This window comes from Nannobrachium achirus, assembly GCF_963921795.1.
Source record: "Nannobrachium achirus genome assembly, chromosome: 7".
Taxonomy (NCBI): domain Eukaryota; kingdom Metazoa; phylum Chordata; class Actinopteri; order Myctophiformes; family Myctophidae; genus Nannobrachium; species Nannobrachium achirus.
In genome coordinates, this window is record NC_137816.1 from 57,011,435 (window position 1) to 57,036,651 (window position 25,217).

Sequence of the window (25,217 nt, forward strand, 5' to 3'; positions counted from 1 at the left end):
GTGTGTGTGTGTGTGTGTGTGTGTGTGTGTGTGTGTGTGTGTGTGTGTCATAGGTAAACCAAGAAAGAACCTATCATCACTCTAACAGTAGAATATCCCAAAAAAAAGGCAATTATCCACACATTGAAACTACACACATATAGGACACCGGATCAACGATGACCTGACTTCTGCATAATATACATATGTGCCATTTCAAAACTTCACACGCAAGACAGTAGATTTTAAGCGGATTTGCATTCTCCCTAAAAATTAGAAAAGCTAAACAGGGAAAGAAACCAGAAATTCATTTGTAAAAGAGCAGTACATATTGAAGAGTTGAAATGGCATGTCTGTATAACATGCTATCTAAATGACATTTTAACCCTGCAAGGCCCAAATTCATTTCTACTGGCCAAAACAAATCAGATCGTGTTGTAGGAGTCCTAACCATAAATCATAAATCATGCTCTAATTTACATTTTGGGGATAGTTTTCACAATAATAACATATGTACATGTTCTAGACATTCTAATGATCACCAAAAAAATTATTACAGGCATTTTACTTATGTTTTTGTGAGGAATACTTTATGTATTTATATGCAAATATCGTGGCCAATGACATTGTAATACTAAACAATAGGATCCAATGGTGTTGTTAATGTGAAAAAAAGAACAGGAAAACTAATTATTTCAAGTCCAAAAAGCGACAGTGGGCCTTGCAGGGTTAACCTTTCCATAAGCCTGCAAGGTCGTCAAGGCATGCACGCACGCACGCACACACACACGCACCACACAGACATACCGGTGCTCCCGGCGCTGGGTGGTCGGTGGCTGGGTGACGCCATGCTCCTGTGCAGGTGTCCAGCTCCGTGCTGACTGGACAGGAGCCCAGCCGAGTCGCTGAGGGGTCCGGGGCCCCCCGCCAGGGCCTGGGAGGACCCATTCCCTCCTCCACCACCCTGCCCTGAGTGGTGGCTGTATGCCAGGCTGGAGGAGTTGGGTGGAGCTGGGTTCCCACCAGGCACATGATGCATATAGCTCTGCTGCTGCTGCTGCTGCTGCTGCTGCTGCTGCTGTTGTTGTTGTTGCTGAGACGGGCCTGAAGGCTGGGGAGTGGGAGGGAGGGACAGGAGACAGTGTTTTATTGCGACCGTAGGTTGCATTTAGTGTGAAAACCTGCAGATCATGTCTGTCCGTCAGTCCGTGTGTCACGCCTCATGCCCGCTCCATGCCTCATGTAACGCTCCATATATGGCCAAGATCCCTGATGTCATCAATATTAAGACCATATCTGGGAATGCCCATATCTGGGAATGCCCATATATGGACATATTGTGTCAATCTCTGTTGTTTCAGCACGCCCTCACCCTTTAGGGGATCTTACTTTTATTATTATTTTGGGGGCTTTTCTGCCTTTAATTGATAGTGTACAGTAGCGATGGATGGGAGGCAGGGAGAGAGATGAAGATGGAGAGACGTGAGAGACGTGCGGCAAAGATGGAGAGATGTGCGGCAAAGATTGTTGGGAACTGGACTCGAACCCGCCATGCGTTGTCAGGCTACATTAGGGCCGAAGTGCCCTGACCGCTAGACCAGCGGTCCAGGGCACCTAGGCTCCAATGCACACTAACCTAGGCTTCAAAACACATTAACATCAGCCCTGTATATAATTTGACCATTTGAATGCGTCACGATGCGATGCATTGTGAGCTTGTAGTGTCTGCTATTTTCAAAAGATTTTTTACTCTAGTGAATGTTAAATCGTGCAGTGCAGTATTGATACTTAACATATCGTCACTGTCGGGCAGAAACCTCGTATCTCAGAGTTTCAAATTTGTACGTTCTTTTCGCAAAGTAAAGCCCTGCTTCGTCAGACAAGGCCGTCACACAAAAGTAGTGAAAACAGCCGATCTACAAGCACACAACGCCTCGCAATGCGAGGCGTTGTGTGCTTGTAGATCGGCTGTTTTCACTAGTTTAAACAATTAAAAAAATGATAAATACTAAACAAACGGTTTTGGACATACAAGGTTTCCACCCGACAACAACGATATGTGAGTACTTTTCCCACCCCACTGCTGCTTACAAGTTTATGGTTCCTCATCATGTTGTCGAACTCCTCGTTGATCTTCTTGTACTTCTCCTCGGTGTGGGGGGTGAGGGCGTAGGTGGCCTCGCTGTCCGGACTCTCACAGCCGCGGTGTTCCTTCTTGTTCAGCGCCTGTGGAGCAGAGCGGGGGGGGGACACGGATTAGAGGGGAACACAATTAACCCGATTAACCTATTACTTTAACCATTATTTTATTTTAGGGGCGGCATAGCTCAGGGGTAGAGAAACTGTTATTAGAGCACGAAGGGTTCCCGAAGGGTTCCCAGTTCGAATCCGGGCTCTGAGTAGGTTGGTGCCTTGCATGGTTTCTTCTGCCACCGGTGTATGAATGTGTGCGTGAATGGGTGAATGTAATGCACAATCTATGTAAAGTGCCTTGGATAAAAGCGCTTTACCATTTATGCTTTAACTATCAAAAAATAGCAGATATACAAGCTCACAGCGCGGCGCTGCAAGCTTGTAGAGTTTTGGAAAAAAAAAATGAAAATGTGTCTTTGATCATTTTGACCTGCTTCTAATGTCTTCTAAATCCTTCTTCTAAATCAGTGGTTCTCAAACCTTTTCATGCCAAGGACCCCCGAAATGACATGTATTTGGCCGCGGACCCCCATCTCCAAATATGTTGCTCCAGGGACCCCCCAGAAGCAAATGTTTCAGTTACAAATGTTCGCTTTTAAAAATATATATTCAAAGATTTGCAAAAAAAAAATAGCAGATGTACAAGCTCACAGTGTGGCTTTCAATAGCTAAAGCATAGAATTTGGTTAAAGAGGCGGTGCCATAGATTTGTACTTTTTCTGATTTTCATGTGTCTAGGAGGTTGACAGTACTACATTAGACCACCTGGTGTGGTTGTTATGAGCAATTATGTATTCCCTTTCTATTTGGTTTTTTTCCTGGAAGCCTGCCACCTTGTGGGTCAAAAGTGACGGTCCAAAAACACAGATACAATTACATCATAGAATCAACCCCTCCCCTAATTACCATTCACCCTTCAGCTGGGTCACCACCCACCATGACAACCAGGCATACTTAATGAACTGGTGGGTGTGGCCACATCAAAACTTAATTTTAACTCTTTCTGTACATTTCTTTTGGAAAAAGTCTTCCTCCTAGTATAATTATAATAGCTGATAATCATGTTTTATGGGGGGGAAAATCATGGCACCCCATCTTTAAAGTAATAATGTGTTCCAGGTCTAAATGGATTAAGAGCATACCGGTAGCAATACGGTTTATCTTTACAGGCCTTACAACACTCGTCCTGCCAAAACAACCTGTCTGTGAGAGAGAAGAGGTGTCGTACAAAAACAAATCAAGACTCCAAACATGTTGCAAGCCAAGTCCTAATGTATCGGTTTGTGAAACCGTGTGAAACGAGCCTGCCTCCTCCCACACTAGGGTTTGCTAAAAAAGTAACACAATAAGTAATTCTTGTCAAATTATGTTTCTTTCTCCCAGTAACATTGACGAATTTTGGTCTTTGTGATTGGTCAATGTTTGCGGGTCACAAACAGGTGTCTCTGTGAGGTATAATTCTGCCATGTCAGATACTTCAGTGGTTCTCAACCTTTTCAGGCCGTGACCGCCCAAAAGAATCATATTTGAACTGGGGACCACCCAAAAGAATCATATTTGAAGTGGGGACCACCCAAAAGAATCATATTTGAACTGGGGACCCCCCAGAAGAATCATATTTGAACTGGGGATCCCCCAGAAGAATCATATTTGAACTGGGGTAGTTTCTTTTCTTTCTTTCGGTGAAAAGTATTAAAATTCTTTAATTGTCACTTCACTGTCCTCTGGGGGTCCCCAGGGGGACCCTCCTCCACAAATTATGTGCGGAGACAGGGACCCCCTTGGGGGTCCTGACCCATAGATTGAGAACCACTTATAGACAGTTCACCTCTCACAGGCCCTCTTCACACGCGCACACACACGCGCAAACTTTTTTTTTTAATATTGTTTTGGGGCTTTTATGCCTTTATTGATAGGACAGTAAACTGACAGGAAATGGGGAGAGAGATGGGGAGTGACACGCAGAAAAGGTAGTTGGGATCGAGAATCGAACCAGCGACACAATGTCAGGCTACACTGAGCCTAGGTCGTATGCGCCCGGACCGATAGGCCAGCGGGCACCCATTATTTGTGTGACAATGAATCGTCACCTAAAATGTCAAAATGGTGACAGCCCTAACGCACGCGTGCACGCACACACGCACGCATACACTACACATCCAAAAGAGAGGGTGGCTCAGTGACATCACCTCACTGAGTGGAAACATTTCACGATATATTTTGGTGACAGAACATTTCCGTTGTAATGTGCGTGAATATCTGTGAAACACTTTTACTGTGCTAATCATCATAATTACATCATCACAGATGAGGACACAACACTGAATGGATAAAGCCTATACATTCCATCCATAGCACTGATATTGTCCTGATCATTCGTGAGGGGGCCGTGTTTTTTGTTTTAATCCTCAACATCCTATGTCTGCCCGTGCAGTGAAATCAAGAAAGGCTAGCTTCTGCTCTCTCTCTCTCTCTTCTGTATCTCCTGTCCCACCTGAAGTAGAATGTTGTGTCCCCCTCCCCTCCCCTCCCCTCCCCTCCCCTCCCCTCCCCATGGCAGCAGAGTTTCATCCAGACCATTAAAAATAGATGCTTCTTGGTGACTCAGTGTCTTTGTGTTTATGTAAAGCTGTTAATGTAAGGTTTCAAACTGCTGACAATAACTTTACAGCTGCTGGACCTTTACTACCCCTAAAAACACACACACACACACGCACAAGCACAAGCACATGCACATGCACGTGTGCGCACACACACACACACACACACACACACACACACACACACACACACACACACACACACACACACACACACACACACACACACACACACACACACACACACACACACATGCAGTACAGTATATAGTACACTTAAATAATAACTAGTAGTGCAGTGTTTCTCAAAGTGGGGTCCCGGGACCCCCAGGGGTCCTTGAGAAACGACTGCAATAAGACTTATGATGTTAATTATGTCTATACTGTACACTAAATATACAGTATAATGAATACTAATTATACACAAGTTTTAAAAAAAATAAGTCAGAAATAAAAATACTAAATATTTACAGTAAACAGGTCATGTATTTGTATAGGCTTTGGCTTTGTCTTTTTTATCAGTTTTCTACCAGTTTTACCAGATTTTTCATTTAAAGGTGATACACCATGAAATTTCACTTTTCCTATTTTAAAGTCCCACTAGCACCTTCTATCCTCACAAAGTCCCATTTCTGACCGTTGTGTCTTTCTCTGGTTTTGAGAAGGCGAAGGTTAAAAGTATCCCACGGGTTCTCAAAACAGGCTGTCCAGATTTGCTGCCGATTGTGACGTCATCTGTCGATTGTGACGTCATCATCAACACAAAAAAAAATAATCAAAAGATTTTTTTTTTTTTGGGGGGGGGGGGGGGGGGGGCAAAGGTGGTACTGCAGCTGAAATGCTCTGAGAGCCATTAAAAAATGAGAGAGGCTCTCTATTCAGGAGTGGTAATTTAGCATCAAACCTTTTGAAAAACGTTTTTGGGACAAACAATATGATATAAATACTTTTCAAATGCATGGTGTATCACCTTTAAGGCCATCGGTAGAGCGTTCCACATTTAGCGGAATAGCGGGAGAACGAATTTGACTCTTTCTTTGAGCTGAATCTGGGTTGGACGTGGTCTGTGGAGCTGCCTCAGGTGTTGTGATTGTGGACTTCCTTGATGTTTTGGAAGTATTTTTGACAGCTACGTTGGTATATCTTAGTGGTGTAGTGGGTGGTTCTCAACCTGTGGGTCGGGATCTACAGTACATGCTCACAACGCCTCGAGGTGTTGTGAGCATGTAGATCGTCTATTTTCACAATAGAACCATGTTATACAAAATGTAATGCCTCAACTCTTATTGCTCGTCAGGGCCAGTTAAAATATGATTATTTTGGGGGTCACAGCCTGAAAAGGTTGAGAACCACAGGTGTAGTGTAACTTCTAGACCAGGCCCATTGCAAGAGTGGTGCGTGCGTGCGTACGTACGTGCATGCGTGCGTGCGTGCGTACGTGTGTGTTGTGACTGTACAAACCACAGACACCTGGTCCATGTATTAAGTGCCATTATCCTGTGGGAACATTTGCCTGCTCAGGAACTCTCTCATTTGTCCCCCAACCCCCCCCCCCCCCCCCCCCCCCTCCCTCCCCCATGGTAAATGACACACAGACAGTCCCGGCCCATGCTCGCTGGACACTGACAGTTTGTCTTTGTCATTTCAATGTATTCTTTACATGTGGGTCCATTTGCAAAAACCACGCTGCATTTGCCTATAGCCGTGTAAATGGATACGCTGATGCTGCCCTGGAGCTTTGAGGCGACTCTGAAAAACATACAAGGGCTTTACTGTGGAGTCTGTTGGCAACATTCAGGGTCATATCGATGACATCAGGGATTCAGGGATCTCCATATATGGGCATAAAAGGGCATAAAAGGGACAAGGACAGAATTAATTTGCAAGTGTGGTTGCCGTGACACGAGTCACACTTGCAAATCAATTCTGTCTTGGCCATATATGGAGCGTGATCATGAGGCGTGACTGACTGACTGACTGACTGACTGACTGACTGACTGACTGACTGACTGACGAACATGAGCTGCAGGTTTTCATAGTAAATGAGAATGAAATAAGAATACATAAAATCAACAAAACCCCAAAAGTACACATGGACATGTCTCACACACATGGACATGTCTCACACACATGGACATGTCTCACACACATGGACATGTCTCACACACACGGACATGTCTCACACACATGTCTCACACACATGGACATGTCTCACAGTATCCCAGAGTTTTGCCTTTGACTGATGCAGGATCAGATCCCAGCAGAGTCTCCTGGCCTGTGGCAACGCTAACAACTACAGCGTCTCCCCTCCCAGCCTTCCCGCCGCCCGTCTCCGTCTCAAAGCTTCTTGTGAGACGGAAAACGGAGTCAGAGGTGCCAAAATAACAATACTTGTTCTCCAAAGATATTCGGTTAAAACAGTCAAACGGTCCAGCTAGGGACTGTTATTCAGTTTAAACGGACGGAGCGATTGCTTGTGTCATCATAATAAGACGATGATTGGGCCTGTCGAGGCGTCGGGTTTCACCAATAACAGCGCCTGGCCTTTCCAAGGTACAATCACCTCAGCTATGCTCAGACTACAGTCAGAAGACGGATGGCGTCCGTAATGACGAGAGAAAACGCTGCAACCCGACACTGCAGCAACGCACACAACAACATGTGGACTTCTGGCGTTCTGATAGAACAGCTCGTAACAAAACATGTTTTGGGGAGCGCGGTTCCCCCTCACCCCCTCACCCCCCACCATTGGAATTGGTTTCTGTGTTGAGACAGACAGTAGGACAGCTGAGAGGGAGACAGTGTAGGAGAGACAGACAGTAGGACAGCTGAGAGGGAGACAGTGTAGGAGAGACAGACAGTAGGACAGCTGAGAGGGAGACAGTGTAGGAGAGACAGAGAGTAGGACAGCTGAGAGGGAGACAGTGTAGGAGAGACGGACAGTAGGACAGCTGAGAGGGAGACAGTGTAGGAGAGATAGACAGTAGGACAGCTGAGAGGGAGACAGTGTAGGAGAGACAGACAGAAGGACAGCTGAGAGGGAGACAGTGTAGGAGAGATAGACAGTAGGACAGCTGAGAGGGAGACAGTGTAGGAGAGAGACAAGGAAATAAAAGCATGGCATAATTTGACCCTTGACCTGCAGGCATAGTTGAAATACACAAACAAAGGTCTTCACCATTCCACACACACGCGTATGTACGCGCGCACGCACACGCACACGCAAACACACACACATCAGAGCCACTTTGACACACAGCTGTTGCTGGATGCGGTCATAAGCCAGGGACTTGAAGCTGTCACGTATCACTTACCGGCCGGGGATATAGCCAGTCTGTTGAACTGGACTGAAGTGACCAAAACAAAGACAAAAACAGGTGCTGCAATAACCATAGAATGAAAAGCTTCGGTTCTTGGAAGAAAGGCCCCGGTATAGAGGCCAGGCAAATATTCCTTACCATCCTTACACAACAAAGATCCACTTGAGCTGAGATATATATATATATATATATATATATATATATCGTTGCTGTAGGGCAGGGCTGCCCACCCTTTTAAAAAGACCAGCTCAACATGATCTACCCACCCAATTCTCTGGGGCCTGAAGGGGCATTGGCACAGCAGCACTGGCGTTACATATAAGACAAACACACTTAAATAGTAGGGATGAATAGGGAAATAGTTGAGGAAAAGTCTTCATCCCACTCTGTATGGAAGCGGTAGGTTTTCAGGTTCTTTATAAAGCTACTGACTCTTGAAAACAAAGCATTGCATTGTGGGGGTTTGCCTACATTAAAAGCGGTGAAGGGAGCTGACAGGCCCTTCTTGATGTCAATCAATCAAGTCACCTTAATTCAAGTGAGAGATACCAAAAAGAGGGGTTGGGTGATTATTGTTTAAAAATACTTTTTTTTTTAAATATTTTAATTATACGTTTTTAGGGGCATGTCATGTCGTCTACCATGCACAGCCTTTGGTAGATCACAATCTACCTTGTGGGCACCACTGCTGTAGGGCAAACATCCATATTTTAACTTTCTGTGTTTTTTTGGGGGGGGGGATTAACTCCCTACTTCAGGGGTTCCCAAACCTATTTGGCTCGGGGCAGCCCTATAAATATTTTTTTCAACCAAGGCACCCCTACATTATATTCCTATAATTTTCACTTCCAGCACCTTATATTTATAGCATATTTTAGCGATTATGTTGTGAGGAAAAAGGAGATAATAGCCATTTTGGTTAGAACTGACTGAAAATAACTTTGTACTTCAAGTTTAAAATGATACTAAATATATTTTTAAATGTCCAAATACATTTCAAATATTATCAAATTATCTCGCGGCACGCCTGGACTGCCGTCGCGGCACCCCCCCACTTTGAAAACCCCTGCCCTACTTGATCATACTACACAACCACGCTCCATCTTTTGATACACTGACTGACAGACTGACCGTCCCCCCGATGCCAACATGACATCTCCGTCCAGAATAGAACAGACTTTACACTGCATGCATGCGGGGCGGTGCTCACATCTTGATGGAGGCTCCGTTCCACACATTCCTCCACATGATCCTATAAAACCTGCACTGCTCTGACATCTGAGACCACACACGCACGCGCGCGCACACGCACACACACACACACACACACACACACACACACACACACACACACACACACACACACACACACACACACACACACACACACACACACACACACAGGGGCGTCACAAGGGGTAGGAAAGTGGGACTGAGTTACTAGGGCCCAAGGTGGTGGAGGGGCCTTAATTATTTTATACTTTAGCTATTGAAAAATAGCAGATATACAAGCTCACAGCGCGGCACTCGCAAGCTTGTAGATCTGCTATTTTTGAAAAGTCGTGAAAATGTGTGCAAATCTTTGAATATATGTATTTTTTTAAGCGAACATTTGTAACTCAAATTCTGCTTCTGGGGGGGTCCCTGGAACTAAATATTTTGAGATGCGGGTCCGTGGCCAAATACATATCATTTTGGGGGTCCTTCACATGAAAAGGTTTGAGCTCCACTGACATCGAAACATAGATTTTTCAAAAAACCTTAGAAGGATTTGAAATATTCAAAGGTTTTCATGATTTTTCAATAGTTAAAGCACAGGGGGCCCACAGTGAATCCTTGTACCCAGGGCCCAGAATTTGGTGTGACGCCCCTGCACACACACACACACACACACACACACACACTGACCCATCGGCCCATCGGCCTCAGGCCAGGCAGACACTTAAGGAACATTTCATCAAAAGGCTCAGAGGACTTATTCACACTCTGTCTTCATTCAAGGTCAGGGAAACAGAGTGCAGGAGAATAGGAGTGCAGCACTGCTGGTTCCCAAACAGGGGGTCGGGAGGGAGGGAGGGACCGCCAGCTTGGTTTCTGTCCCCAGATGACAGTGGAGCGACACTTTTAAGACATTTTTTAATACCTCAAACTGCATCCAAAGTAATCAACAAACTGTACTATAAAACCTGGTCAGAAAATTGGCCAACGTGTCAATTAACCCATTTAAGGTGGTTGCGCACTGCTGCGTTTTTCGGGCCGAATATCGGAGTGAATTTCGGAGCGCGTGAATAAAAAAATCAACCTCACGTTATGTCAGTCACGTTTGCACACTGCCGCCCGTTTCGCGCACCACTCGGTCCCTTGCTCTCTCTATCTCTCTCTCTCTCCTTGCCATTTCGCAACGAAAAACGCAGCAGTGTGCAACCAGCTTTAGACCTGAGGCCGATTCTGAAAATGCCTTCTAAAACCTAACCTAAGGTTTCTGAAAAGCTTCAAATTCTGTTAAAATGAATGATGTTGCTACAGTGTAGCAAATAATGAGACATGGAGGTGGCATCTTGTTTGAAAGGTAAAACAACTTATACCGGTAGGTGGCACCTAACCAAGCGTCACCAGGCTTTCTAGGGGGAAAGTCTGGTGCTCGTTTACTAAACAGGTGGTTTGATCCGGTCTAGACCAGATGGCATCCTAGAATGGATGGCAGAAGCGGCGTCGCTTCGTTTTGGTTCCCCGTTTGTTTCTCCAATCCCCATCTAAATGCTAGAGGAGTGTAGTCTTGCCAGTCGCTGCGAGTTGGACTAAAAGATGGATATACCAAACAAACGTTTCAAAAAATAAGCAAAACTACGCCGCATCAAGGGTTTTATAGGGTAGGTACTAAAATCGTGTCATGCACCACAGGTAGTATCCCAGCGTGCATTGTTGTGGCGGGACTGGACGCATAGAGGGAGATTACGGGTCCAAGTTGTGCTTGGAGGTCACGTGTAATAGGCTATACCGACAAACGGCAGATCTACAAGCACACACTGTGTCACAAAATATGAAAATTTCATGTTATGATTATTGTGACCAAAGAAATTGCGATGTACGATATTATCGCGATAATCAAAATACCCCCAAAGTCCATTATCCTGGGGTGGAACATTTGCCAAAAAATAGCAGATCTACAAGCTTCTAGATCGGCTAATTCTTTGGCAAAGATATTTGGTCCGTTTTACCAATTTTAGAGGGATTAAATGTTACCGGTTATGCAGCTTGGCAAATAAAAGGTGAATTCATCCCAGTGCATGACGGAGGATAATTTCACGCTACATTTAAATATCCACGATACGACTATTGTGTTTTTATTACGATAAACAATAATAATGATTATCGTTCCATCCTTATAGTCACAAACACGGCGTGTTGTGCGATTGCAGGTCTACATCTTTAAACTCTTTTGGTGTGTGACAACGGCACACGAGCCAAGTATAAATCAGACATAACAGTCATCTTTGGACCATGGATGGAGCCAAAGAGTTCCAGGCCAAACCCACACACTCCACACGGACTATACTGTAGTAGGGCCAACAATATCAATGGTGTTACACAACTCACTTATTTAATGGTGATCTAGAGGTCACTAAAAGGACTACGTCTGCCTTTCTTTTTCTATAGGATGGATAGATAGATAGATAGATAGATAGATAGATAGATAGATAGATAGATAGATAGATAGATAGAAAGATTAGAGGATATTGCATTCACTTCTTCAGAGCTCTTTTAGTTTTTAGAGTCTGATGGCTTGCAGGAAGAAACTTTACAGATCGAGATTCAAGTACAAAAAAAGGGGATTAAACGCCCCCACCTCCCCTTTAACAGCATAAAGCAGCATGTGTCCGACATGCATCCACCACCAACCCTTCAATCCCCGCGCCAGCCAGACATCTTAGAAGATTCAAACGCAAGCCTTCATGAATCCCCTGGTGTTTGAGGAACGGAGCGGTAAGATGAGCCACAAGCGGCACGACTCAAACACATGGCGAGCTGGAGCGAGTCCACACGACAAGACCACTGAGCTTCTAAACCCAGACCCACGCTATGTCTCTCTGTCTCTCTGTCTCTCTGTCTCTCTCTCTCTCTCTCTCTCTCTCTCTCTCTCTCTCTCTCTCTCCCTCTCTCTCTCTCTTTCTCTCTCTCTCCAGTCTCCACACTTCTCTACCTTCTCTACCCTCTCCCTCCTTGTGTTGCGTTCCTCTTCTATGCCTGTTCGTTCCTCTCGCCAGTATTATTCATTTTGCATTGTAAGACTAAAACTATGTTGAAAAAACAAAACTAACCTACGTATGATGACTAAAAACTATGTCTAAATATATTGACAATTGTGAGCTTGCAGATCTGCTATTTTCAAATATGGTAGCATATTAAGTACACATAGGGCGGAAGTGGGTAATTCATGTTTTACAATAACAATCTAAATCTACAAAGTAACTAGTGACTAGTTTTAAAACAAATATAGTAAAAAGTACAATATTTGAGATGTAGTGGAGAAATCGAAAATCTAAAATTGGAAACTCCAATTTGTACTTAAAGCAGATATATGTAGTGCTCTGCTGACGTAAGCAGATTTTTGGTGATAGCTTATTTTTATTTTTAAATGTTATTTTAAAGAAATCTCAAGAAATCTAGTCTCTATTATTTAATCTGTGAGAAGCTCTGTAATTGGTCCAGAAAGTACAGCCTGCTCGTGATTAACCAATCATGGCTGGACGTGTGAAGTTTTTGAAAGGGCACATCTGCATTACTTAGCACTAAAACAGGTATTATTGTGGTGAATAACCAGCAACATCTGAGCGTTTTTACAGGCAATCCCTGACCAAACCTAAAGGGACATCTGGTCACAATACAGTTACATAATGGTGATGATGCAACACACTTTATCAGTGTTACTAAACCATGAATGGAACTTTTGTATAGAAAAGACCAGAGCAACGTGAAAGTGATGACTTAGTTCCAGTCACCCACTCCCTCTCGTAGACACAAGGTCAACTGGAGGTCGAGCATGAATCAGGGACTGATGCTGACCTAGTAGTGAGTTGGAATAAATACAACCACTCTAAGGACTGCAAACCACTGAGTGACCTCTAGACCTACTGCACATATCCACAAATTTCCAACATCCCATAGTGCATTGCGCAGAAGTTGCACGGAGCTTCCGGCGCCGCAGCCGAGTGTGTTCTACAAGCTCACAACGGTTGCATCTGCGACGCGACGTGGGCTTGTATGTCTGCTGTTAACCGGAAGTGTGGTGCAATACATTTTCCAGTAAATTCCCGCGGAAAGAGGTGGATAAACAGAGCTGCTACCTTTAAACACATTTTAAATCTGAGGCTTTTTTGGTATACTTTTTAAATCGTGTTGAGGAAACAGAAATGCTGCCTTTTGTCCAGTGACTGCAAGATTGATGCTATTTGTTCCAAAAGCTTTATACCTTGTATATACCGTTGTTTCCTGTTGAGATTGGCACGTTTCACCCAGGTTTGTTCATCTCACTTACGTCACTTTGTCTGCTGACCTCACACAGCAACGAAATAAACAGAAAATAAACAAAAATAAAAATAAAACAATTCACAGGAGGCAAGCAGTGATCGATCACCCCTACATTGCAGGCGCTTTTTGAGAGTGAAACAGAGTGGGTCTTTGGTGGTTGGGAGAAGTTAAGGTCTCAAGTCTCTCTTCCCCCCCAAAATCCCTGCTAATGCTTGGAACATGTTAAATACCGGTATGGTGCTGCTGTTCACTACAGCCTTCCACCACAGCTCTGGCTTGGCTTTGAATGCGGCCACTTTTTTATCTGCCAACTGAAATCCAGCTGCCATTCAAGCCTGAAAGTGACAGATTGAATTCATTGAGGAGGTTGAACGCATGTCGCACAGTTAGCAAGGTTTTGTGACCCATTCCTCGTCATCCTCACTTAAAACGTGCTTTTTTTGCGGTTCATGTAACTCAAACACTTGCCAGCAATCTCTTGGAAAGCCATCTTACTTCAATGTGTAAAGAACTAGCAGTGGTGTAACCTACATTTACATAAGTAAGCCCTACTGTACTTAAGTACAATATTGAGGTATTTGTACTTTACTTGGTAATTACAATTTCCAATACTTTTACTCCACTACAATTATTTGAAAACTTAAATTACTAGTTACTTTTCAGATATAAATTATAATATTATAAAACATACCTAAATCACTTTAGCCCTATTTTATATCTTGGCTATTTGAAAAACGCGTTGTGAGCTTGTAGATCTGCTATTTGCAAATATTTATGTAATATTTATTTATATACTTTTGGTACTTTAAGTACATTTTGATGCCGACACTTTCATAGTTTTACTGAAGTACATTTTGAATTCCGGACCTTTACTCGTGACAGAGTCTTTCTATATTGCAGTATTGATACTTTTACTTAAAGTGATAGTTCAGCTATTTTTGACATAAAGCTGTGTGAAATACTTGCCATTAAAATAGTGGTTACAAATGTATTAATTCATTACCAGAGTCCCGTGGTCAGAGTTCTGGTCAGTTTTAGATGAATTTTAAGTAGTTCCAATGGGGTGGGGGCCATTTGGCGTGGCCCAATCATTGAAAATAGATTAATCCACAAAACTAGCGTCATTTGTATTGTTGGCCTATTTATACCATATAGAGCGAGGTTTCGTTCTGATCAGCTGACTGCAAAGCACCTTGTCTTGGGGAAATACGTTGCAGCGGCGTAGTGCTACTGGACACAAAAAATAGTACCATGTGACAGAGGGGTCAAACTTGAACGAAAGTTGGTCTATTTGGTAGAAATAGGTCAACAATACAAATTACGCTAGTTTTGTGGATTCATCTATTTTTTTTGATTGGGCCATGAGCCCCTACCAAATTACCGGAACTACTTTATATTCATCTAAAACTGACCAGAACTCTGACCAAGGGACTCTGGTAATGAATTAATACATTTGTAACCATTATTTTAATGGCAAGTATTTCACACAGCTTTATGTGAAAAATAGCTGAACTATCACTTTAAGTAAAGAATTTGAGTCCTTTTTCCGCCACCAGGCACATTTCCTCACAAAGCTGATCGGACACACACAGGCCAGTTGAGGGCGTGTTCTCTGATTTGGATGATGTATTTTTTATGGTTTTATACGATCATTAAATAACTACCACTTAGAGAAAAAAAGTCATTATGTGTGAGTCGGCGTGGCGGTTATGAACAGCAATGAATGTTTTATAGCAACCGTGTTTAAGTTGAAGACTTGGAAATGATTTTTGAACCTCACTTTCCAGCCATTATATTTTTGGTCATTGTACCTGCTGCCATACATCATATAGTTCAGGGTTTTTCAAAGTGGGTGACGGGGCACCCTGGGGTGCCGTGATGGCAGTCCAGGGGTGCCGCGAGATAATTTGATAATATTTGGAATTTATTTGGACACTTGAAAAAAATATTTAGTATCATTTTAAACTTGAAGTACAAAGTTACTTTCAGTCAGTTCTAACCAAAATGGCTTTTGGTTTTCCTCGCAACATAATCACTAAAATATCCTCACTGTCGGGCAGAAACCTCTGTCGCACAAAACTAGTGAAAACAGCCGATCTACAAGCACCGAGTGCCATGCTGCGAGCTTGTAGATCTGCTATTTTTGAAATCGTGAAAATGTGTGCAAACCTTTGCATATATGTATTTTTTAAGCGAACATTTGTAACTCAAAAGTGAGATGGGGGTCAGCGGCCAAATACATATCATTCTGGGGGTCCTTCACATGAACAAGTTTGAGCACCACTGACATGGAAACATAGATTTTTCAAAAAACCTCAGAAGGATTTGACTTCAAAAACGTAAAAGATAGCAGATCAACAAGCTCGCTGTGAGCTTGTATATCTGCTGTTTTTCAATAGTTAAAGCAGTCATGGGGGGCCCACAGTGAATCCTTGTACCCAGGGCCCAGCATTTGGTGTGACACCCCTGGCCTCCATCATTTAAAAGCAGCCATTGTTGGCTCTGGCCACTTTATTTTGACAGCTCGTGTTGGAGGACATAAATCACAGTACTTCAAAAAGCCTACTGGAGACTAACGTACGGCTGCAGAATATTCTAACAGAGTTTTACTGCTCTCTGTGTTGTTGACACAACACACCTAGAGCCCTTATAGGAGCTGTTTTATTTGAAATCTTCATCTCCTGTGTGGTTGGCTTCATGGTCTGTTCCTGTTTCTGATGAATTGACTCCGGTATGATGATGACACTGCACCTGTTCTTTTTTTTTATTGGCTGTGAACTGTTTTAAGTTCACACACAGTGCATTTGGAATTTGCCAGTTCAACTTCCAAGCCAGGCTGTGATTAATTAAGACTGTCAGTGGGGAAAGCAAGCAGGATGGGTTTCAGTCACTCCACCACCACCACCACCACCACCACACCCTTGAGCAAGGCACTTAGCCCCCAAATGCCCTAGAATCTATTGTAATAGTAACCAGAGGCAGCGATAGCCTATAGCTGTGTTAATACTATAGCCACATATAGGCTCTAATGCAGGGGTAGGCAACCTTCCTAACATTGGCACAGGGGAGGGTGATCACTGGCACACTGGCAGAAGTTTGAGAGAGAGGATCTTTATTTTAAATTCTTTATTTTTATTTTTTTATGTGGTCAATTAAATGAAGTTAGCTAATTTACAGGAAATGACATCCTGCACATAATTCTACATTCTAATGTCACTGGAACAAATTATCCTACACCATTCATCGTACAGAGAAAGACTCCAGTCAATCTAACCTGAGTGCAGTGTTGATGGCAAATTGTGATTTAGTTTTAGTCATACACTTTTGAATAAAAATCTATAGTTTTAGTCATATTTTAGTAATCTGAAATGTTTTAGTGTTAGTCTAGTTTATGTCGACTAAATATCGTTAGATTTTAATCAACTAAATCTACAGGTTATTTAGTTACTTTTGCTAGTCCATGATGGCATCAAAAGGGCAGATTTTCACTGCGTGCCAAGCTCAAAACGCATCGCAGTGCAACACGTTTCAGAGCGCAACACCCGAGCGCAACCAAACTTAAAATGATGTACTTGTCTTTTAGTTCTACTGGATCTCTTCTCCACTAGTCCCTCCCTACTTTTTATGTGTTGACGAAATGTAGTCTTAGTTTTATTCATTGTAATAGCTTAGTTTTCATTTCGGGTTTTTTCCGTTTTAGTCAGTGAAAAAAGCTAGACAACGAACATTTTGCACCATTGTTTTAGACGATCTGCCTGAGTCAGAGTGTCATGCGGTCCTTTGACATTCAGACCATGTGTAAGGCGGTCAGCAGTGCATCGCTATGAAGCTCTAAAGAGCCTGCGTTAAAGACCCTGTGAGATGAAAATAGAGCTGTCAATGTGTGTCTGAATGCTGTAATAACAGTGCTGTCTGTGTCTGGGAACGCAGACAGACAGGCCATCAGCAGACAGACAGAACACAGACAGACAGGCCATCATCAGCACAGGCCTGAGTGCTAGACAGGTATATTGATGGACGCTACACAGAGACACTTTGCCCTAGAACATTTGTTCTCAAAGTGGTGTCCGGGGAACCCCAGGGGTCCTTGTGTGAGTGGGCGTGTAGGCTTGAGAGGAGTGAGACAGTCAGACAGACAGACAGACAGACAGACATAATGTCAGACAGACTGATAGGCAGTGGTGTAAAGTAACTAAGTACTGTACTTGAGTACAATATTTAGGTATTTTTACTTTTGTCTGTATTTGCAATTTCTACTCCACAAGAGAGGCAAATATTATACGTTTACTCCACTACAATTATTTGAAAACTTGAGAGTTATTAGTTACTTTGTAGATTCTGATTATTATTACAAAACATACATTAACCACTTCAGCCCTATAATAATTATGCATTTCGGCCATTAGAAAATAGTCGATCTACAAGCTCACAAATCATTGCGATGCGACACATTGTGAGCTTGTCTTTCAAAAGATTTTTATACATTTGAAAACATTTAAAATGGGACATTCTGCATAACGAGTAGGCCTGCTTTTACTTTTGGTACTTTAACTCAAGTAAATTCTGAATTCTGGACTTGTACTTTGTACCTTTGCTCATCTCCAGACATGAGTTTCGTCTGCTCTAGTATTCACAGCAGCCGTATATATAAAACACAATGGATTGGACTCATTAGAACGTTTTTTTTACAGCGCTGCCTGCAACAACTCGTGATTCGCTTCGGGACGTTTTATGAGGCGAGCGGGGCAGGGAGAAATGGATCATAAAAAGGCAAATCTAGGCGGTGGTGAGAGTTGGAGGCAGAGGGAAACAGGCTGGTAAACGTGTTGTGTGTGTGTGCATGCGTGTCGTTTTTCTTTTTTTGTTCAAATGAGATTTTCTGTGAGTATAATGCCACACTGTTGTTGACAGATGTTGATGGACAATCACACAAATGCTCTTGCAGGTACTGTTTCTCAAAGTGGGTGTCGTGGTACCCTAGGGTGCCTTGAAGCAAGTCCAGGGTGACACAGAATACTTTGAAATGTCCCTTTATATAGTGCCTTTATCCAAAGCGCTTTTCAGAAATAGTGCATTACATTCACCCATTCACACACACATTCATAGACCGATGGAGGAGGAAACCATGCAAGGCACCAACCTGCTCACAGGGAGCAACCAGGGGTTCAGAGTCTTGCTCAAGGACCCTTCGACAGCAACTCTGGGGGAGCCCGGGATCGAACTGGGAACCCTTCGGGCACCCTCCCTGTTCTAAGACGGCAACCCTACTCTAGGTGGCCACTGCCGCCCCTACCTATCAATATCATCTCAGTTTAAGCATTTTAGATACCTCTAAACATAGCCTATTAAATCTGCACCAAATCTCCTTTCCAAAGACAGCCGATCTACAAGCTCACAACGTTGTGAGCTTGTGAGCTATGAGTTATGTGGTGTGATTGTTAAACATAATGTTGACATGGCACACTGACTCTCAAGAAAATTAAAACATGGCACTTCATAGAGATGGGAATTATGGTTCTTTGAACTAAGTGAGCCGGATCTCTGAGATCCGTTCCTTTCAAAGAGCCGTTCAAAAGACTGGCTCATTTTAGTTACTGGTTACTTTGTAGATTTTGATTATGATTGCAAATCACTTCAACCCTATAGGCCTATACATTTTGGCCATAGGATACATTTCTGCCATTTGAAAATATCCGATCTACAGCAGCATTGATACTTTTACTTAAGTAAAGAATTTGAGTACTTTTCCCACCACATGTTCATTAGAAAGGAACGGCTTCCTACTGCGAACCGGATCCCATCGTTCATTTCAAAGAGCCGTTCAAAAAACTTGATTGGTTCAAAATAAGCCCTATTCACGGCCCGCCCGCTCAGTAAATTTCTCAGCAACTTCCTGGTGCTGATGTCAGTTTAGAAGGGTAAAATATCACAGAAATTGCTGGACTTAAAGCCAACAAATCATTATTTCGAACGGTAAAGTAAATTATACCGCTTTGTGCCTTTTACTATCTTGTGTTCTTGTTCATGCTAGCCGTATTTTATACTGTACTATTCGGAAATTGCATTAAATTTGCGATTTCTGTGTTAACTCTATGGGCTTAGCAGGGTTTTACCCCTTCAAAACGTGACTTCAGCACCGGGGGGATGCTGAGTGGGCGGGCCGTGAATAGGGCTTATGGTTTCCGACCGCTGATGAACACAGATGTATCATTAACAACGTGGCTGCCTGCCAACAACACGCCTCCGCCACTCACCTCCACGATGTCAGAGTTGGTCCTGCTCTCGTGTGGCTCGTTGTACTCGGTGTACTTGAGCAGCACCTTGTCCATGTCCGTGGAGGCGTACTGGAACAGCTTGGTGGTGCTGTTGAAGATGATCAGGGCGATCTCGCAGTCGCACAGCACGCTCAGCTCGTACGCCTTCTTCATCAGGCCAAACTTCCTCTTGGTGAAGGTCACCTGGAAGGAGGCACGCACAGAGGGACGCAAAGGACACGTTTTGATTAGAACGACAGACTGAGAATGAGGGATGCAGCGACTTGTAGATCAGCCATTTGAAATAATAAAAATGGCAAAAGAAAGTTTAGGGATAAGGGGTAAGGCACATACAAAAATAGAGCCCTTAGCCTCTCGATAAAAATAAAATGAAAAATCTCTAATTGTGTAGACTTCTTGTAAATTAACTAATGCAGATGTTTAACAATAATTGAACTCGAGAGCATAGAGTTTTACGGGTCCATTTGGTTTCATTTTACACTTTCAAGAGTTAAAGATCTATAAAGGCCCATTTGGTTACCAACTCTCCATCATTTTGTTTTGATCTTTTGTGATCAATTGCGCCCCATGTGCCAGTACAGTATACAGTAGTAAAGTTAGAGAGAGAGAGAGAGAGAGAGAGAGAGAGAGAGAGAGAGAGAGAGAGAGAGAGAGAGAGAGAGAGAGAGAGAGAGAGACAGACAGACAGGGAAAGGGAGAGGGAGAGGGAGACAGAGATTGAGTCATTATATCGATCCGCCTGTAACATGATCTACTGTATAACCAGACAAGAAGTAAAGACAAAGAAAGAGAAAGAAGGAAAGTACAGCCAGTACTGTCACAATTATTACATCATCGCCTAATCGCAAATATTTGAGATAATCGCAATTATTTGCTGCATAATTGTCGTAATCGTTTCCATGCTGAAAAATTATCATACATTTTAAATGTTGTGAGCTTGTAGATCTAGTATTTTCACTATTTTGTATTTTGGGGACGGTTTAGGACAGCAACGTTATTTGCCGTTTTGTTTACAAAGACTAAAAGACAAACAGAAATGTATTATATTTTTGTATTCATATGTTTCAATGTTCAACGAAGGAAATGCAATTAAATCATTAATCACAATTATTTGAGTGACATTTAAAAAAGTTGTCGACTACCTTTTTTCACTGACGAAAACTAGATAAAAACTAAATAACTAAGCTATATGATGACTAAAACTAAGACTAAATATTTTGACAATTTCATCAACAAATAAAAACTAGACTGTTAGAAGACATCCAGTAGAACTAAAAGACAAGTCATTTTATGTTTGGTTGCACTCAGGTGTTGAGCTCTGAAAATAGCTGATCTGCAAGCTCACAACATGGGGTGGCACATTGTGAGCTTGTAGAGTGTCTATTTTCAGCATGTAACCAAGTGTAAAATCAGCCATTACAGCACCATCAAGTACGGCCAACATGGAAGAAATAAAAAATAGAGAAAGAAAGATGAAAGTAAAAAGACCTGTTGAAGGATTCATATTGGCATGTAGAGCCAAAGTGCTCATGTGCTCTACCACCACAACTTCTGTTTTCCCAATTAAGAGGTGTGTCCAACATGTAAAAAAAAAAAAAAAGTGTTAAGTACAATTTATATACTTCTTTTCCCCCCATTAAATGGACTGCTAATCTCTCCATAATGCAATGAGGTCATGTTGATGCAGCAATATTTCAACCAAACGCACATGGTTTGACTTAAGTGTTTCTTGGGTTTTATATTCATATAGCCAACTGTATGCACGTTTAACCACTATGGGCTGGTGTCCCACAGGGGTTTGTACCAGGACACTATTTTTTTTTTTACCCCTCATCCATTTTCATTTCAAGGTCCATTATTTATTCAGCATTTGAACCAACACCCACCATTTGATGACATTTAGCCTCTCAGACCCCAAACTTTGTTATCGTTGGATAGGATTTTGTCCACAATTCCATGCTGTATTGATGTGGTGCCATAGGGGAGATAACAGGCAGACGTTGATCAAAATAAAATGAAAAATTTACATTCTCTAATTGTGTAGACTTCTTGTAAATTAACCAATGCAGATGTTTAACAACAATAGAACTCTTGAGGCCATAAAATGAAACCAAATCTTTCATTTTACACCCTCAAGAGTTACATATCTATAAGGGTCCATTTGGTTACCATCTCTCCCATCATTTAGCTGGGGACCACCTGGAACCCCCTCAAGGACCACTGGTTGAGAACCACTGCTCTACACCAACGCTCTTTGTCAAAAATAGCCGACATGCCTACCTACAATGTGTTGCGTTGTGCGCTTGTGTTTCAGCTGGTTTTGGCAAATGTTTGACATGCCCAGAATAGGGATGCTAGGGTTCATGTGGTTAACATGTATGATATTCATATTTCTCGGACAATTCCTCTTTGAAAATAACAAACAATGTAACAGCCATAAGTGTTTCTTAATTGTGTATGTTATTGTAAGGTTATGCCTATTATTATCATTATGCATTAATCCCTTACAGCGTACATATTTCCATGCTAGAGCTGCTCTAGCGAGGTCGCAGGGGTCGTGGAGGGGAGCGTGAGGTGAAGTGTCACTGGGTTCATCCGGTGGGGACGCTCACTGTTTTATTTTTAAACCGAGGAAAGCAGAGGTAAAATGTGTTATGGCGGCCTTCGATAAGCAGGGAGGGAGTTGGCTAGACAGACCTACAGTACAACAGATAAGACATACAGACAGATAAACCGATAGACAGACACACTGACTGACGCCTCCTCCTTACTTCCTTTCTCAGGTGTTAAAGTGATCCCTGGCTAATACGACAAATATGCCTTAATACATTATAATAGTCCTCTATAACTACAATGTAAAATTAAAAACACCTTAAATATTTTATTTCTCCTAGAAATAATGAATCTTTCACTCAATAGGGGAAATGCCTGTTGCAAGTTGATGATGTCATAAATGTCATGTGTGATCTATCCCTATGGAATTTACGGCATTCATGTGCAAAAAACACATTTGAAATATTGATTTGATGCTCATATTAACCATAGGAAGTATAAGTTTGTTTTTATTTGCACATGCATGCCATAAATTCCATAGGGATAGATCACACATGACATTTATGACATCATCAACCTGCGACGGGCATTTCCCCTGTTGAGTGAAAGATTCGCTATTTCTAGAAGAAATAAAATAATTAAGGTGTTTTTAATTTTACATTGTAGTTATAGAGGACAATTATAATGTATTAAGGCATATTTGTCGTATTAGCCAGGGATCACTTTAACAATGGTAGTAATGAAGGCTCTGTTCCATTCTGCTCAAACAGAGTCAGTGTTACCAATGGTACTAATGAAGGCTCTGTTCCATGCTGCTCAAACAGAGTCAGTGTGCTGATACAGTATTGTTCCATGTTGGCTCACTGGCCAGTGGCTCTCAAAGTGTGGTACAAGGACCCGCATGGTTCCTTGAGGGGGGTTCCTAATGGACCCTTAACGGTGTGTAACGCTCTGAGTGTACAAATGGAACCAAATGGACCCGTAAAGGTCCAATGTGTTATTGCCGCCATAACACATTTTCCCTCTGCTTTCCTCGGTTTAAAAATAAAATGCTGTGTGCAGGGGTTAAAGCCAAAATAAATCCCAAGAACTGAATATTTTCAGACCATGTCCCAATATGTGATTTTAGCGCATACCAATATTTGGGGTGTTTCCCAGAAGTTCTGAACTGCCTTCACTGAATGTGTGATGTGCCAATCCATGCTTCATTTTATAGAAGTATCTTCTGAAGTTCTGTTGTATTCTATAGCTAGTCTGGCCAATTCAAATACTCATATCTTGAAATTATAACTGCTTTTTTTAGTTTGGAGATCACGTGACTAGCGTTTTGACAACTTTGTCATTCACGCCGACGGCCATCGCTACACCTCCCACTTATTTTATTATTATTTATTTTTTTGGCAGATCTGCACTGATCTCAGAAATAGCCTCTATGGAATCCTCAAGACTGAAATCAGTCCCCAGGACTGAGAAGTTTAACCCATGTGTGCGTCCCCACCGGATGAACCCAGTGACACTTCACCTCACACTCCCCTCCAAGACCCCTGCGACCTCGCTAGAGCAGCTCTAGCATGAAACATATGTACACCGTAAAGGTTTATGCATAATAATAGGGACAACCTTACAATAAAATACACAAGAAACACTTATAGCTGTTACCGATGTCTCTGGTTCACATTGGCACATTTCCTGGTATCTGCCCATGTCATGCATGTCTTCTTCTTCTTTTTTAGTTTTTTTACTCTCAAAAAAGCATCTGCAATGTAGTGCATTTGGAACTACATTGCAGTGCACATCATGGGGTGATCACTACTTGCCTCCTGTGAATTGTTTTATTTACATGATAATTATTTTATTTTGATTTTGTTGCTGAGTGAGGTCAGCAAACAAAGTGACATGAGTGAGATGAAAAAACCTGAGTGAAATGTGACAATGTCAACCAGAGACATTGGTACATTGTCCGTTGTTTTCCAAGAGGAGGTGTCTGAGAAATATTAATATCATACACAGTATGTTAACCACATGAACCCTAGCATCTGTATTCTGTCATAATTAATAAGGTGAACATTTGCAGAAGGTTTGGCCACACATTTGCTGGAACCAGTTGATCAACAATGCTTGACAAAGAGATTTGGTGTACCACCAGTGGCCCTTCAAGGGGGTTCCAGGTGGTCCCCAGATAAATTATGGAGAAATGGTAACCAAATGGACCCTTATAGATCTTTAACCCTTGAGAGCGTAAAATCAAACCAAATGGACCTGTAAGGGTGCATTTGGTTTAATTTTAGGCTCTCAAGAGTTCAATTATTGTTAAACATCTGCATACGGTACGGGTCCATTTAGTTCCATTTGTACACTCTCAGAGTTATGGGGTTCCTTGAAATTAAAACGTTTGCGAACACACGCACGGACACACACACACGCACGCACGCACGCACGCACGCACGCACGCACGCACGCACGCACGCACACTGTGCTACACGAAACGGAACAGAGCCTTTGTTAGTGTCATTGGTAACACCTGTGAAGGAAGTAAGGAGGAGGCCCGATTTCTTTCCATGTGGCTACTGCATGCGCATGGAGCAGACAGACAGACAGACAGACAGACAGACAGAAACTCTGTTTCTCCCTGTCTCTCGTGCTACACCTCTCTCTCTCTCTCTCTCTCTCTCTCTCTCTCTCTCTCTCTCTCTCTCTCGTCAGAGCTATGAAATATGTAAAAGTTAGAATGCTCTCAGGAGTCCGGCTGTCATCTCTTAACAGCTGCC

General features: G+C 42.6%; 1 protein-coding gene across 1 annotated transcript in view; it reads right to left on the bottom strand.

Annotated features, from left to right (window-relative positions):
- The window catches only part of LOC308288865 (myocyte-specific enhancer factor 2A-like), a gene marked incomplete at its 3' end in the record, with an annotated part of 47,355 nt that overhangs the window by 15,326 nt on the left and 6,812 nt on the right, over positions 1 to 25,217 (bottom strand). Inside the window, exons 2-4 of the mRNA XM_080730340.1 lie at positions 19,876 to 20,079; positions 2,061 to 2,205; positions 787 to 990 (exon numbers count right to left, since the gene is read on the bottom strand). Coding sequence (XP_080586466.1) covers positions 787 to 990; positions 2,061 to 2,205; positions 19,876 to 20,079 — 553 coding nt within the window. The remainder of the gene's footprint in view (positions 1 to 786; positions 991 to 2,060; positions 2,206 to 19,875; positions 20,080 to 25,217) is intronic.